At 57.3% G+C, this 12,256-nt stretch overlaps 2 protein-coding genes across 2 annotated transcripts in view; one reads left to right on the top strand and one right to left on the bottom strand.

Annotated features, from left to right (window-relative positions):
* Window positions 1-2,183: 2,183 nt before the first annotated feature.
* Window positions 2,184-7,331, top strand: BESB_018120 (glutathione s-transferase, n-terminal domain containing protein; the record flags this gene model as incomplete). Its single annotated transcript, XM_029360527.1, has 10 exons — window positions 2,184-2,269; window positions 2,915-3,097; window positions 3,664-3,700; window positions 3,979-4,064; window positions 4,576-4,634; window positions 4,792-4,941; window positions 5,455-5,507; window positions 5,828-5,895; window positions 6,366-6,573; window positions 7,257-7,331. The coding sequence occupies 10 exons, from the start codon at window positions 2,184-2,186 to the stop codon at window positions 7,329-7,331; spliced, it is 1,005 nt and encodes a 334-aa protein (XP_029216503.1).
* Window positions 7,332-8,532: 1,201 nt separating this feature from the next.
* The window catches only part of BESB_018110 (uncharacterized protein), a gene marked incomplete at both ends in the record, with an annotated part of 35,104 nt that continues 31,380 nt past the window's right edge, over window positions 8,533-12,256 (bottom strand). Inside the window, 4 exons of the mRNA XM_029360526.1 lie at window positions 8,533-9,978; window positions 10,277-10,795; window positions 11,201-11,468; window positions 11,881-12,128. Coding sequence (XP_029216502.1) covers window positions 8,533-9,978; window positions 10,277-10,795; window positions 11,201-11,468; window positions 11,881-12,128 — 2,481 coding nt within the window. The remainder of the gene's footprint in view (window positions 9,979-10,276; window positions 10,796-11,200; window positions 11,469-11,880; window positions 12,129-12,256) is intronic.

Raw genomic sequence — 12,256 nt, 5'->3', positions numbered from 1 at the left:
CAGATGCCTTAAAATGGAGCCGCCTTGATCTCACTCTTCTGACATGGTTGGTTATGTAACCGATCTTGAAACGCATCCATCGCATAGCGCGTACACTCTACTTTTCTATTTGATAAGAACCGCGAGCTCAGAAGCGACCCGAGCAGGCTTGACACTTTCTCCGGTCCGCCCGTGAGTGACCAAAAATTGACTTGTTCACTAGCGAAATAAAGGAGTTTTCAGCATAAATTTCTCCTGAAAACATATTGGTACGTGTATTTGAACGTGAACAGTTCAACGTCAACGGGTGCTTGGTGAAGCACGTAGGAGAGGGGCGGCGCCACGCCGTCGCCTGCGCGATCTCCGCTTTCATATTTTCGTTGCGCTTGGCTGGCAGAAAAGCCGGGCAACGCACTAACTCGTCATGAGATTGCCCCTACTCTTCCTTTCATACGCTCGTTTTTGATCATGTATTTCAAATCCCAACTCAAAGACTTGTATGCGTGAATCTGAGGTATACGTGGTAGAGTGTTGCGAATGAAAAAGGCGGAGATACCGGAAGCTGCACATCTTTATTCGCTGAGCAGCTGTTTCCACAAGGCAAAGAGATGAGTGACATGTTAGCCACCCTTGTTGTTCAGCCGCTTCAGAATCTCGATCAAACGGGCGGGAAAATACTCGAGGAACGCTGTCGAGTCTTGTAGCGGTGGTGTCTCTCTTTTCTCCTCGCTCGAGGCTACAAATCGATAGAGCGAGCGCCTGTTGACATCAATGAGAGAAACCACATTACTCGCTTCCAAGTAAAGCCTAGAATGCCATTTGTCTTTGAGCGGACACCTCTTGGCATCGACGAGACGACCCACAGATACGCTTCCTAATAAAGCCCTGAAAATCATCAGTATTGATGCAGAGGAGGGTCTTTAGCGTATTCCACTCCACACGATACACGATGCGCCCTATCCAAACTTCAAAGAGGGGCATAGGAAGGCAGTTCTGGGGATTCCAGCGATCGCCTGCACACATTTCCAGGTTGTTCTCGTATTTCAGACGTGGCATTGAGGACGATACATACACAGCGGAACGAGAGAGTCCACTCCTGCGACCTACGGGCGGTTGACCTCTTGCAGCCTGTGAGGATGCTGCTATCAGGAGGGAACACTGTAGAGTTCGTTGCAAGCATGCCGATTCCGGCGGACTGGTTGCGGAAGGATCGACGCAGCCCCTATCAAAGACCTTCCTGCGGTGACAGACGTAATCGGAATACATCCAAGCAGATAGAGCGGGTACTCCGTGTATGCGGAAACGTGGAATGTGCTCACAGATGCACGCGATCCTCTGTGCGTGGCTGAGGCCTCTCTGTCTGAACCCTCCCACAGAAGTGGAGTCTTCGCAATGTCGTCTTCTCCGCGAAATACGGCCACACTCCCTGAGGTTCCCCCGTCTCTACGTTGCTTCGCACACTCCGCAGATCCCACTCTTTCGGTTGGTGTCTCAGTAGGCTCTCGATTAACTGAGAAGGGAAAGACTGCAACCACGAGAAATTGCATTCAAGGCAAGAAGTAGGAGAGGCAAGAAGTAAAAGAGGCACTGAGTTAACGGGAATGACGAGGTACTCTTGATGAGCGTGCGTCTGTGTCGCAGCGGTTTTTGTGACAGCAGACTCGGGCCGTTTCTTCGGAGTTCGCTGCAGAGCTGAGAGAACACATTACAGCTTCTCTCAGACTGGAGAATTCCAAAATTCTGCCGACCTCCAAGGAGGGCGCATCGAAAAAAATCCGCGAGCTTCAATGCATGCGCTAGACTGCCCTGGATGGTAGCTGCAAGATCGCGTTGCGGCAGGTCATGGATGCGTTTCTCTCGTTTTCCCCCTTGAGTTTTCCTCTGAAAGAGACTTGTTTTCTGTTGTCGCCTTCCCAGTCGCTTGTTACACTTTTCGTACACTTGGAGACCGCGGGGGCTGTTGCGGAGCAGTGTGTGTGTTGATTTCACTCCGTTCTGTTTCCGGTGTAGGTGTGTCGGGTTTCCGCATTCGCGCATTTGGAGACGGTAAGACAAGCGCCACTGGCCATTATTTGTGTCTATCTGCCCCAAGGGGAGGCGCGGGCGACTTATCGCGTCTACGGCCTTTGAGCGGTTTCGCGGGACCTTGAGCTTTCTCACGTTTTTCTTGCGGTTCACCTCTGCCGATCTGCAAGGCGTCCACCATGAAGCTCGCTGAACACATCTACCGAGACGTCAGCAGCCGCGGGTTTCTTCCCGTTTTAGGAACTGCCTGGATACTCGCCCCCAGGTTCGTCGGAAACCATCGCCGTTTTTCTTTGTTTCGTAGGCTCTCCTTGTATCTGTACTGCTAGTGCTCATGTCTTCCTCCTTGATTACCAGGTTCTCGTGAGCCCGGGGGATGAAAAGGGTGCATACCCCGCCCCGTTCTCTTGAGAGCCATTCCTTCCTTGAGCATCCATCCTCTGCTTCGTTCTTCTCCCGCCTCTTGTAGCGGTCTCCATGTTCTCTCTGAGGCGCTTTCCTTCGTTCCCGGTATGAGATCGCGTTCTCCAGCTTTTGCCAACCCCGTGTGTCTTCACGGTTAGTTGTGTGTGCGTTTACCCGACAAGCTTGCTGCACGGAGTGCGCCTCTGCCTCGTTCTTTCACCGTTCTGGCTTCCCGCCATGCCTCCTTATGCGGTTCGCCCCTATTCGTGATTGCATCTGTCCTTAGTAGCCCTGCTCTAGGCCCTGCTCTAGCTGTCGACTTCTTCATGTTTGACGTTTCTGCGCATAGTGTCGTGTTTCCCTCTGTCACTCGAATTCTCCCATATTTTTCCCAACTGAACTGCATAATAGCAGTGGCTGTCTACTTCCTTTGTTCCTAACCCTCGCCCTGCTGGAAACGTGTTCACGACGGTTTCCTATGCAGCATTTCGCCTCGCTTTCGCAGGTTCCTGCGCCATCTGATCTCCTCCTTCTTCCAGTTCGTCCAGAGCCGACTTCCCTTTGCGTGGACGTTCCTAGACTGGCTTTCCCTTTGGCTTGTTGATGTCTTCCGCCTTTTCTCGGGCTACTTCGCAGCCTCAGGGCTCGACATGTGCAAGCGACCTGAGAAGCCGCTCCAACTCTACGAGTAAGGCAGTTGTCAAATCGGCGACTACCGGGAAGCGGGGACGATGCAAGGAGACGCGCGTGCGCGCCGCTCTCCCTCTTCTTACACACGAAGGGAGTGGGATGCTGCGGTTTCCGTTCTCTCCCTCGCCTCAAAGTCTGCACTCCTCACAGCCTATATTGCTTCAACTGTGCCGCCTTGAAACGCGCTCGATCGGTCTTCGGTGGACAATCTATGGTCTTAGCTACGGGTTGCATTTCTATTCTAGGTTCCGTAGTATGGGCACATCACATGATGACAGTCGGCGCGGTTGCTCGCATGCCGTACTCGCCGGAAGTGCCCCCTCTATCACTCGCGACATTGAGTGGAAAAAACATCAGCAAGCAATATCCAGAGAAAAGGCACGAGACTTGACCAGCCCGCGCACGGTGGCAGGGTCGGGTTGAATGAGACCAAACGGGATACTGAATACGTGGACGCCCGCCTTGCCTGTCTTCTGGCTGCGCCTTCATAGCCATGCTTCTTCGCAGACGAGGTGGGCATACTGAATTTGGAATCCATTTTGTTTGCTTGTGGCTCTGCCGCAGATTCGAGGGATGCCCCTTTTGCCGGAAAGTTCGCGAGGTGAGCGAGTCAGCGGACGCCGGCCAGAAAGGGAACATAGACAGGAAGACATGAACATTTGCAGGGGAACCTTTAAGGTCGTGCGGAGCTCTATGCAAGTGACAACACGACACACACATGCCCTCCCCTGAGGGTATCAGCACCAGTATCTTTGCGGATGTGTAGAGGGCGTGAGCCCTGCTTCGAGATCCCACCGAAACGAAGAGAAGCGTGACTGGGCTGAGAAGCACGCGCGTTTTCATGACCATATTTTCCATCGATGCGCTGCTTCCCTGCAGACTCTCAGCGTCTTGGCGCTCGACTGTGAAATCTACCCGTGCCCTCGAGAGACACTGAGAGTCGCCGGCTACTGCAAGGACTCCCGGTGAGGTTTCGATGTTCGCTTATCACCACGATGCCAGAAAGGCCTAATACGGGTATTCTCGTTTGGCCAAGTCGATCAAACACGCGTACAAACATGCTTTTAGAAACGAACTGCAATGAGAGGGGTGTACATACACCCCAAGAGACGTGGGAGCGCCGAGTGTATGTACACCTGAAAGCAACCAGTAGATAGGTGTACAGACAGCGAAGGAAAGAACTTCAGTCGCACTAGTTGCACTTGCGAGGAGAATTATAGCTGACCCGTTTTTGCGTCCGCGTAAATCCTAACTCAGAAGAGCTAGCCAGAGACTGCACCACCGCAGAATGGCCCATATAGTATTATGCGGCGGAAACCGAACTGCACACGCTTTCAGCACGAGACCGAAGCCCCATGTGAGCAACAGCGCGCTTTGTATGTACCTCCATCCACTTATATGTACGTCTGTGGTTGTTCTCAATTTCAATGTGGCATGCACAACATGTGTCTCTCTTTGCTGCATTGCTCGACTTAGGTATCGTCCGACTGTTAAAAGGGCAGGTGGATCTTTGATGTTTCCCTATTTGGAGGACCGTAAGTTTGTTGAGCGCTTGCGAGCAGCACGGGAATGGATGTGGTGAAGATATCAAAGTTTTGTCTCTTGGTGGCGAAACCGAATGTGTGAGAGCCGCTAATAGAGGACTTTCTTTCTGACAGCCACGACGCTCTTCCCTGCTGCGCGTTTTTTCAGCAAACAGCGGCGTCCGTATGTATCAGTCTGACGAGATCATCAAGTACCTGTGGCGAGAGTACGGCTCCAACGCGCGCGCGCCGCTGAACTACAGGCTCGCCAAAGTTGGATTCTTCGAGATGATCTCCCTCCCTCTCACCACTTTCTGCCGTAAGTAGCTTCCAAGCGCCGCCCGACACCGACATAACCGGTTTCTGACTCTACTTGGAGCCCTCCTTAGGGAGCTTCCTTCGCCCCCCCTCTCGCGTGGTGGAGCACTACCCCACTGTAGAATTTAATGTCTACTGTGGCGTCGCCTCTCCGCTCGCCCCAATTATGCAAGATGTGCATCGTCGTTTCTTCTGATAGATGCGCGTTTTGCAGGAAACACACTGGCGGAGGCTGTCTCGCCGGATTGCTTTCGCTTCTTCTGTGCCATGTATCTTGACCGGTCGCTTTGTTTTGTTGGTTGCTTCGAGATTCGTGAGGCCTTTTCGCATGCATGTTGGATTCATTGTTCCAGTTTGGCATGCTTCCCGACACGCCGCCGAGCGTTTGCCTGTAACTTTGTGTCCTCTCTCGTTCGACTTGTTAGCTAGTGCACTTTCAGCTTGTTGAGGTCTCATTCGGGTAGCCTGCACCTAGACGACCTGTAGATCGATGGACTCGCGCGTCTCTGTGCAGGCCCCATGATGACTGCTGGCATTCTGCGCGTGCCTGCCGAGGTGCCTAAGAAGGTAAGCTTTTTCGCGAAGCCGACGTCCTCCCTTACACACCCTAACGCGTTGCTGTCGTGTTTCCATTGCGAGGTTCCAGCGTCTCGCGTGCGCACCGCGTGTGCAGAGACTGCGGCGTCTTCAGTCACAGCTACAGATCGCCTCACGGACGCGTGGAACGGTTCATTTCGGTCTTTTGCTTTTCTGTAGCCTATGGCCACGCAGGCATGTGAATAAATATGTCTCGGCGCCGCCGTTGTGTGGCAGTTGTAAACAAAAGTGCCAGGACCTGATTCCCGGTCTTCTGACGAAGCTGTTTCGGGTTTTGTGCGTTTTCTCAGCCTCTGGAGCTCTGGGGGTGCGAGGCCTCGGCGCCCACCCGCCGCGTCCGCGAAATTCTCACGAGCTTGTAAGTGACGTCTGCGTGTGCGAGGATCCCTGCTTGCCGTCCTCATCGTACGCTTCGCCCTTCCTACATTGCGTGTCTCTTTCGGCCGCGTGCCTTTGTATTGGTCATTCGTTCACACGCCCCAGTACCCGCGGATGGGGCGTCGGTGAGGGGCATTTCGGGCTTTTTATAGCTTTCTAGTTGGAGAGGTAGCAGCACGACAGGAAAAGAAAGTCTACGATGTTGCATGCGGCCGTTCCCTTCACCGTCCGTGGGAACGTCAGTCGGTTTCCGCCCTGCGGCCAGACCTTTGCGCGAGGGGCGTGTGCGCAGAAGAGAGTCTCAAGGCAAACGTGCCTCGAAGCCCGCGCGTCGACCCCTGCACACTGGCGTCGTCCGCCGAAACTGATACGACTTTCTTGACAGCACGTGTTGCTTGGAGTCCCCGTTTCCACTCGTGCACGCGCGGTTTCCGTCCGGTATTCTTGCAGGGAGCTGCCCTACACGCTCCACACGACTGCGATCGGCAGCGGGAAGACGCGGCCGTCGCCCGTTGGCAAGACGCGCTCATGGCCATCGGCGTTCCCCGCGAACTGCTTCGGCCTGGCCTGCTACGCCTCCGCCATTCCCACGTACCTCCGCGACCCCAACACCGACGTCGAGCTCGGCAACTCTGCGGCGATTGCTCAGTATCTTCTCGTAAGCGCTTCAGTCTCTCCCGCAGTCCTGCGCCTCCCCACCTGGGATACATTCGAGCGCAAGGATGCCTGGGGTCGCGAGCTATCGAGCTGCCTGTCCTTCCATCCCTATCTGTAGACGCGCAGCACTGAGATATTGCCGGGGGCTGGCGCGAGGCAGAAACTCTTTCTGGGATGATTCTTTTGAGGCAAGCTCTCCACAAACCGCCGCGCGAATCGGGCTTACGGTTTAGGGTTTGCGTGTCAACTGCATCTCTGAACGGGCACCGGGCGCTTCCGCAGACGCCCCGGACTTCGGCAGAAGACGCCGCGTCTTCCCGCCGCGTCGCTCCGTTCCAGTTTGCCTCAGCCCCTGTTAGGGCGTCGCACCTATTTTGACTGCGCGAGAGCGTCACCGTAGTGTGGCTTGGTACACAGCGGCACAGACTCCTAGCCACTGTCTGTTCGCCTTTGACGTGCCCGGCGAGAAGACTCGACGGCAGAGTCGTAGCTGCTCATAGCCAAGCCTTAGTTTCCATATCACGTGTTCGAAGGGGGCATTCGCTGATGCAAGCAGACGCATCCATGCTGGCGCGGCCCGCAGGCGAGGTGGGTGTAGTGTCTTTATCAGGATGTGGCTGCGCCGTGTCTGTGTCTTTCATTAAGCCTAGGGGGTTCTTTGATTCTCCTTTCCGATTTCTGTAGGACACCTATCAAAAGGGCGATGCCCCCAAGGAGACGTGGCTGATGTACGGCAAGGGCGGCGTCGCCAACGACTGAGGCCGCTGAGGCGCTGGCAGAAAGCGACAGAAAGGCCACCCCGGCGCATCTGCGAGGCGCATAACCTAGTTTTGAACAGCAAAAACCTCTTCCCACCGCTCGACTGCGTGTGCCTGCGTACGATGGCGATGGCGGTGTCTGCCTCTCCGCTAAACGACATGCGAATGAAGCTACTTTTAGTAACGACTGTGACTTTCGTCTCGCTGCTCTCTTTTGTGGATGCCAGTGCGTACCTCCGCACTTGCGTGTGGCCGTAAAGCAACAGTTTGGGTATCCGTGGGAACTAAATCCGCGCGATTGACACGCCTTTGCGACCGCTTAACACGAAAACACCCGACGTTTCAGCCTTCGAACGAACACAAAGAAAAGAGCCTGAGCCAGTTCCCCCCCCCCCCCCTCGCTTTCAGGCTGCCACCTCTGCTGACCAGTCAGTCGCCTCTGCTGGCATCTTCTCTCGTAGGGGATAAGACTGCTTGCATATGCCTCACTACCCGCGTGTGTTACTAAGGCATCACACATCCCCTCGCCGCTCAGCATGTCGGGTTACAGGCTGTCGCAAGGTAGTTCCCCATGCGCGAGGGGTTCGTCCCGTGGGCTGCTTATCTGGCGGGGGATCTATTTTCTGTGAAACCTGTCCGGGCTGAATTTAGCTCCTCGCGGTTACAGCCCTCCCCCTCCCCTCCCACCGGTTCAAGGCTGAGACCGTGATTCGGCGACTAACAGAAATCGAACCAGCACGCGCAGCGTTTCGCCCCTACGAAGGGTGCTGCGAGCTGAGAGACGTGCCTCCAAAGGCGAGGGCATGGACGAACTTTAGATGGCCTGCACAGCCCAGGCAGTTTGCGAGGCTTAGGCGTTCGCATCAGACATGAATTAGTCAAAGAGCTATGAAAATAGTTGTCGGGATTACAGTAGACTGCAGCAAAAAAGACACCCATTTCTGGAACCACACTTCCAATCAACCGCAGAAGAGCTCTGCACCCTCAAAGCACATCTATCGTGCACAAATGGACAATGCACACTGCTAAGTCGCCTTGTCATTTGCCTTCGGCCGCTCGTCGCACGCCTCGCTTTGGGGCGGCTGGTTGTCTCTGCGACTTGCCCCCCTGTGAATTAATGGTTTTCGACGGCTCGGGGATGCCCTTTACAGGCGGGGCAGCGCGCATGTTCCGCACTAGGCTTGTCGTTTCACCCCTCGGCCTCAGATGAGGAGTGCCATGGTGGAGTCGGCCGTTCCCGGCGTGACGCTGCTGTCGAGGAAGTAGGTGAGGACGGAGAAGCCCAGGTGCGCCATTTCGTAATTGGCGACCTGAACGACGCGCTGCTTGGTGAAGGCCTGCGCGCCCTGCATGTCGCGGTCTCGCCCGACGGCGAACGGCAAGCGGCTGAAGATGCGGATGCGCTCGCCTTCGTGGGTCGCTTGCTCGGCGAGAAGCGGAATCTCCGCGGCGTCGCGGTCGTCCTCCGCGGCTAGAGTCCCTGAACTCGATTCGCGCACTTTGTGGTGCGCATACGACAGCGGATCGTCCGGGCTGTTCAGACTGTCGCCGCTCTCGTCGGGCGATGCCGCACCCCGGTGACTGCTGCTGTCCCGTCGCCGGCGCGCGCCCGAGTCCTCTGAGGAGAGAGACGAGGAGAGCGAGGCACCGCTGTCGGAAGAGCTTCCACGGGGCGACTGCGACCCCTCGGACGCATTCGACTCCCCGTCGCCCAGCTCTCCATCGCCATCTCTCCCCTCCGCGTCGGCCCTGCCTCGCCTTCCTCCGCGATCTCTCCGCTTTCGCCGTCTGCGCCTCTCCCTGCGTCCTCGCCTGTGCCGCGAGCTGCCCTCACCGTCGTCGAGGAGGGTGCTGGCCCCCGCGCCGTCGAAGTCCCGGGGGCTCGTGGACGCCGCGGGCCCCAGGACCCGGCGCGGGGTCCCTGCAGGCAAGTTAGGGTGCATCGCGGAGGACCTTCGCCGCACTCCGGGGGTGGACTCCCCCAACTTGAGTGTCTCCTTCCGCGGCGAGGCGGCGCCGTCGCGCCGCGCCCTGTCCGACGGCTCCTCGCCGCTCACCACCACGTCGTCGAGCCCGCTCTTGGTCGAGAAGAAACTCAGCTCGCTTCTCCACCCGCCCATGTTCTTCATCCGCAGCGACAGTCGCCCCTTGGGACCCTGCGCGTCCAGCGGCGCCCAGGCGCTGTCCGCGCCCTCCGAGCCTTCGCCCCCCGCCCCGGCTCCGTCTCTGTGCCTCGAAAACGAGTCTCGGGTCTGCGGGCTCGTCGCCCCGAACTTGCCCGCGAGCGCCAAGGGAGACCGCTGCTCTGCGAAGCAGCTATAGTCGTCCCAGTCGCTGCTTCTGTGGCTCTGCGAGAGGTCTCGCCCGCGGGGCCTTCGACCCGCCTGCCCCCTCTGGGTCCCCTGCCGCCTGGGGAAGCCGTCGAACCTCGTAGACGCCCCCAGGCTGAAAGCCGGGTTGAAGGCCCGGCCGCCAGGGCCCCGCGGACTGCTTCCGTCGTAGGAGCGGAGCCGGTCGCTGTCGAGAGTCATGCTATCCCTATCGTAGAAGCTCCTCAGGTCGGATGACGTCACGTCGCTATCGCGGTACTCCGACGACGACGTCGAGCTCGAAGTTTCGTTGTCTCTGCGGCGAGCCGAGCCGTGGCCCTGCAGCCAGAAACAGACGCGCACGGAGACAGAGACAGATAGACCTTCCGCCATGTGTGTGAGACGCGACGGCCCCGCCGGGTGTGCCTCCGTATCCCAAGCGTCTTTGAATCCCACCATTCCTCAGAAACGTTCAAACCTCAATAAAAACCGAAACACACAAGGAACACGGCTCTGCACCCTCCTAGACGCTTGTGGCCTTCGCGCGGCGTCCTTCCAGCCTTTGCCTCTCACGTGCATCCTCCCTCCCCCACCCTCCCCCACCCTCCCCTTTGGCCTCGATGGGATGTCTGCTTACCCGTCGTCCGCTCGTCTCGGCGAAGCCGTCTTTGACGCGTCGGGCGAGCGAGACATCTTCGGCGCCGCGGGGGGCGCCTTCGCGGCTGGCGGCCTCTGTGAAGTGTTTGATTTTCAAGAAGTAGGCCTTTGCATGGCCGTCGCCGGCGAGGAAGCTCTCGACGAGCTCGACTTGAAAGATTTGGGACCGGAGGCAGTTCCAGACCACGCGGCCGCTTTCGACGTAGCCGACCTTCTTGCATCCGATCGCCAGGAACCGGCGCGTCGAGACACGGCGCGAGTAGGGCACCACGGGAGACACGCGCGCCCGGCGCCTGTCGAGGCGCTGGAGGCGCTCGGAGGTGAGCAACTTGGAAGAGGAATCGAAGCCCGTCCGGAGGGCGAGCGGAATGACCGCCAGCAGCTGGTTGTTGGGGTTGCTTCGCACGTGCTTGGGCAAGAACTCCCGCGCCCGCGACAGCAGGTAGCTGTACTCCTCGAAACGCAGGTTGCCGACGTTGAACACGCGCCGGGGACGAACCTGCAAAAAACGCGCCGCCCCGAAGTGTCAACCGATCAATCGACAGCGGGCGTGCATCAGAGAGCAAATCAAGCGGACACAGACAACGTGACCACAGATACACATGCAGGGAAATGCAGCATGCGTATATATATATATATATATATATATATATATATATATATATATATATATATATATATATATATATATATATATAAAGATTCATATATATAATGGCGGACGAAACAACGCGCACTCTATCGCTATACCAGCAGCCGCCCCGACACATGCCTGCAGGCCGCTTGGACTCGCCAGGGACGCACATCTGAGCTCTGAACACAGACACTCGCGATCAACGTGCGCGGAGACGCGGCGCCCGCTCCCCCTTTCCCCCTGTAAAAAAATTATCCGCTTCTCACTCACCGCCTCGAGCATGGGCACCGCCTGGATCTGGTTGAGGGCGCCGACACACGTCGCAGAGGTCAGGAGCAGGACGCTGGAGGGAATGCCGCAGCAGAGGGAGCCCAAGCCGGAGAGGCCGCCCAGGAGACACCCTTTGAGGCCCGCGAGAAACCGGTCCGACGTGTCGCCCGTCGCCACGCTCATGTGCATCTGCGTCCCCTTTAGCGGTTTCACGCAGAAGTTGATCAGACTGAGACCCAGAGTGAACGCGAAACCCCGACTTCCGTTGCTGCACCAGAAAAGCAGACCAACCGCCACGCCACCTTCGCGCGGCGACCACACATAGGGCGACGCAACAAAACGCCGGCAGGGAACCGCCTCCAGAGAGGCCAGAGACACGCGATCCTGCAGCGCGCAGCGTGAACACTGGATGCCACCATAGTTATATGGTTATGGTTACGGTACATGCATAGAAGAGAGTTTCGTGTGACCTCTCTGTCAATCAGCTCCCGTTTCTCCTACTGGACTTGCGGTGAGCCTGCGCGGGGCTCGAACGCCCGACCACTAAGGGCAGACAGGCTCTGCCTCGGAGAAGAAGCCCCATCGATATGACGACATTCGCGCAGCGAGTCTCTCTCAGCCTCTCAAGTTGCACAGAAGTCGCCAGATCCCATCTCCAATGTGTGACGTGTATGACTTACACTAGACCCTCTGCGATGTTCGAGGGTTGATCCATGAGGCCGCCCTGCGCGACGAGCTGCGGGAAGAGTGAATACACGTCGGTGTTTCTGGCGATGACTTCGAGGCACTGGTACCAACTTCCGAAGAGTCGGCCGAGACTGTCGACGACGCCGGCGATGCACGCCAGCCCGCAGATGCCGAAGCCCCGACACATGGCCACGCAGGCCGCAGGCGGGGCGTAGTACAGCTGCATGCAGCGCTGAAGCTCCTGAAAACAAAGGCGCATGACAAACTTCAGATACGAACGTGAAACCTGGACATTGGGGGGGGGGGGGGTGGGGGGCACGGGGGGAGATGACGGCGGGGACATCAAGGCAGCGCATGCAAAACCAGACC

Source organism: Besnoitia besnoiti, chromosome X (genome assembly GCF_002563875.1).
Source record: "Besnoitia besnoiti strain Bb-Ger1 chromosome X, whole genome shotgun sequence".
Taxonomy (NCBI): domain Eukaryota; phylum Apicomplexa; class Conoidasida; order Eucoccidiorida; family Sarcocystidae; genus Besnoitia; species Besnoitia besnoiti.
Note: the sequence above shows the minus strand (reverse complement) of the source record. Positions and strands in the feature narration are given on the sequence as shown.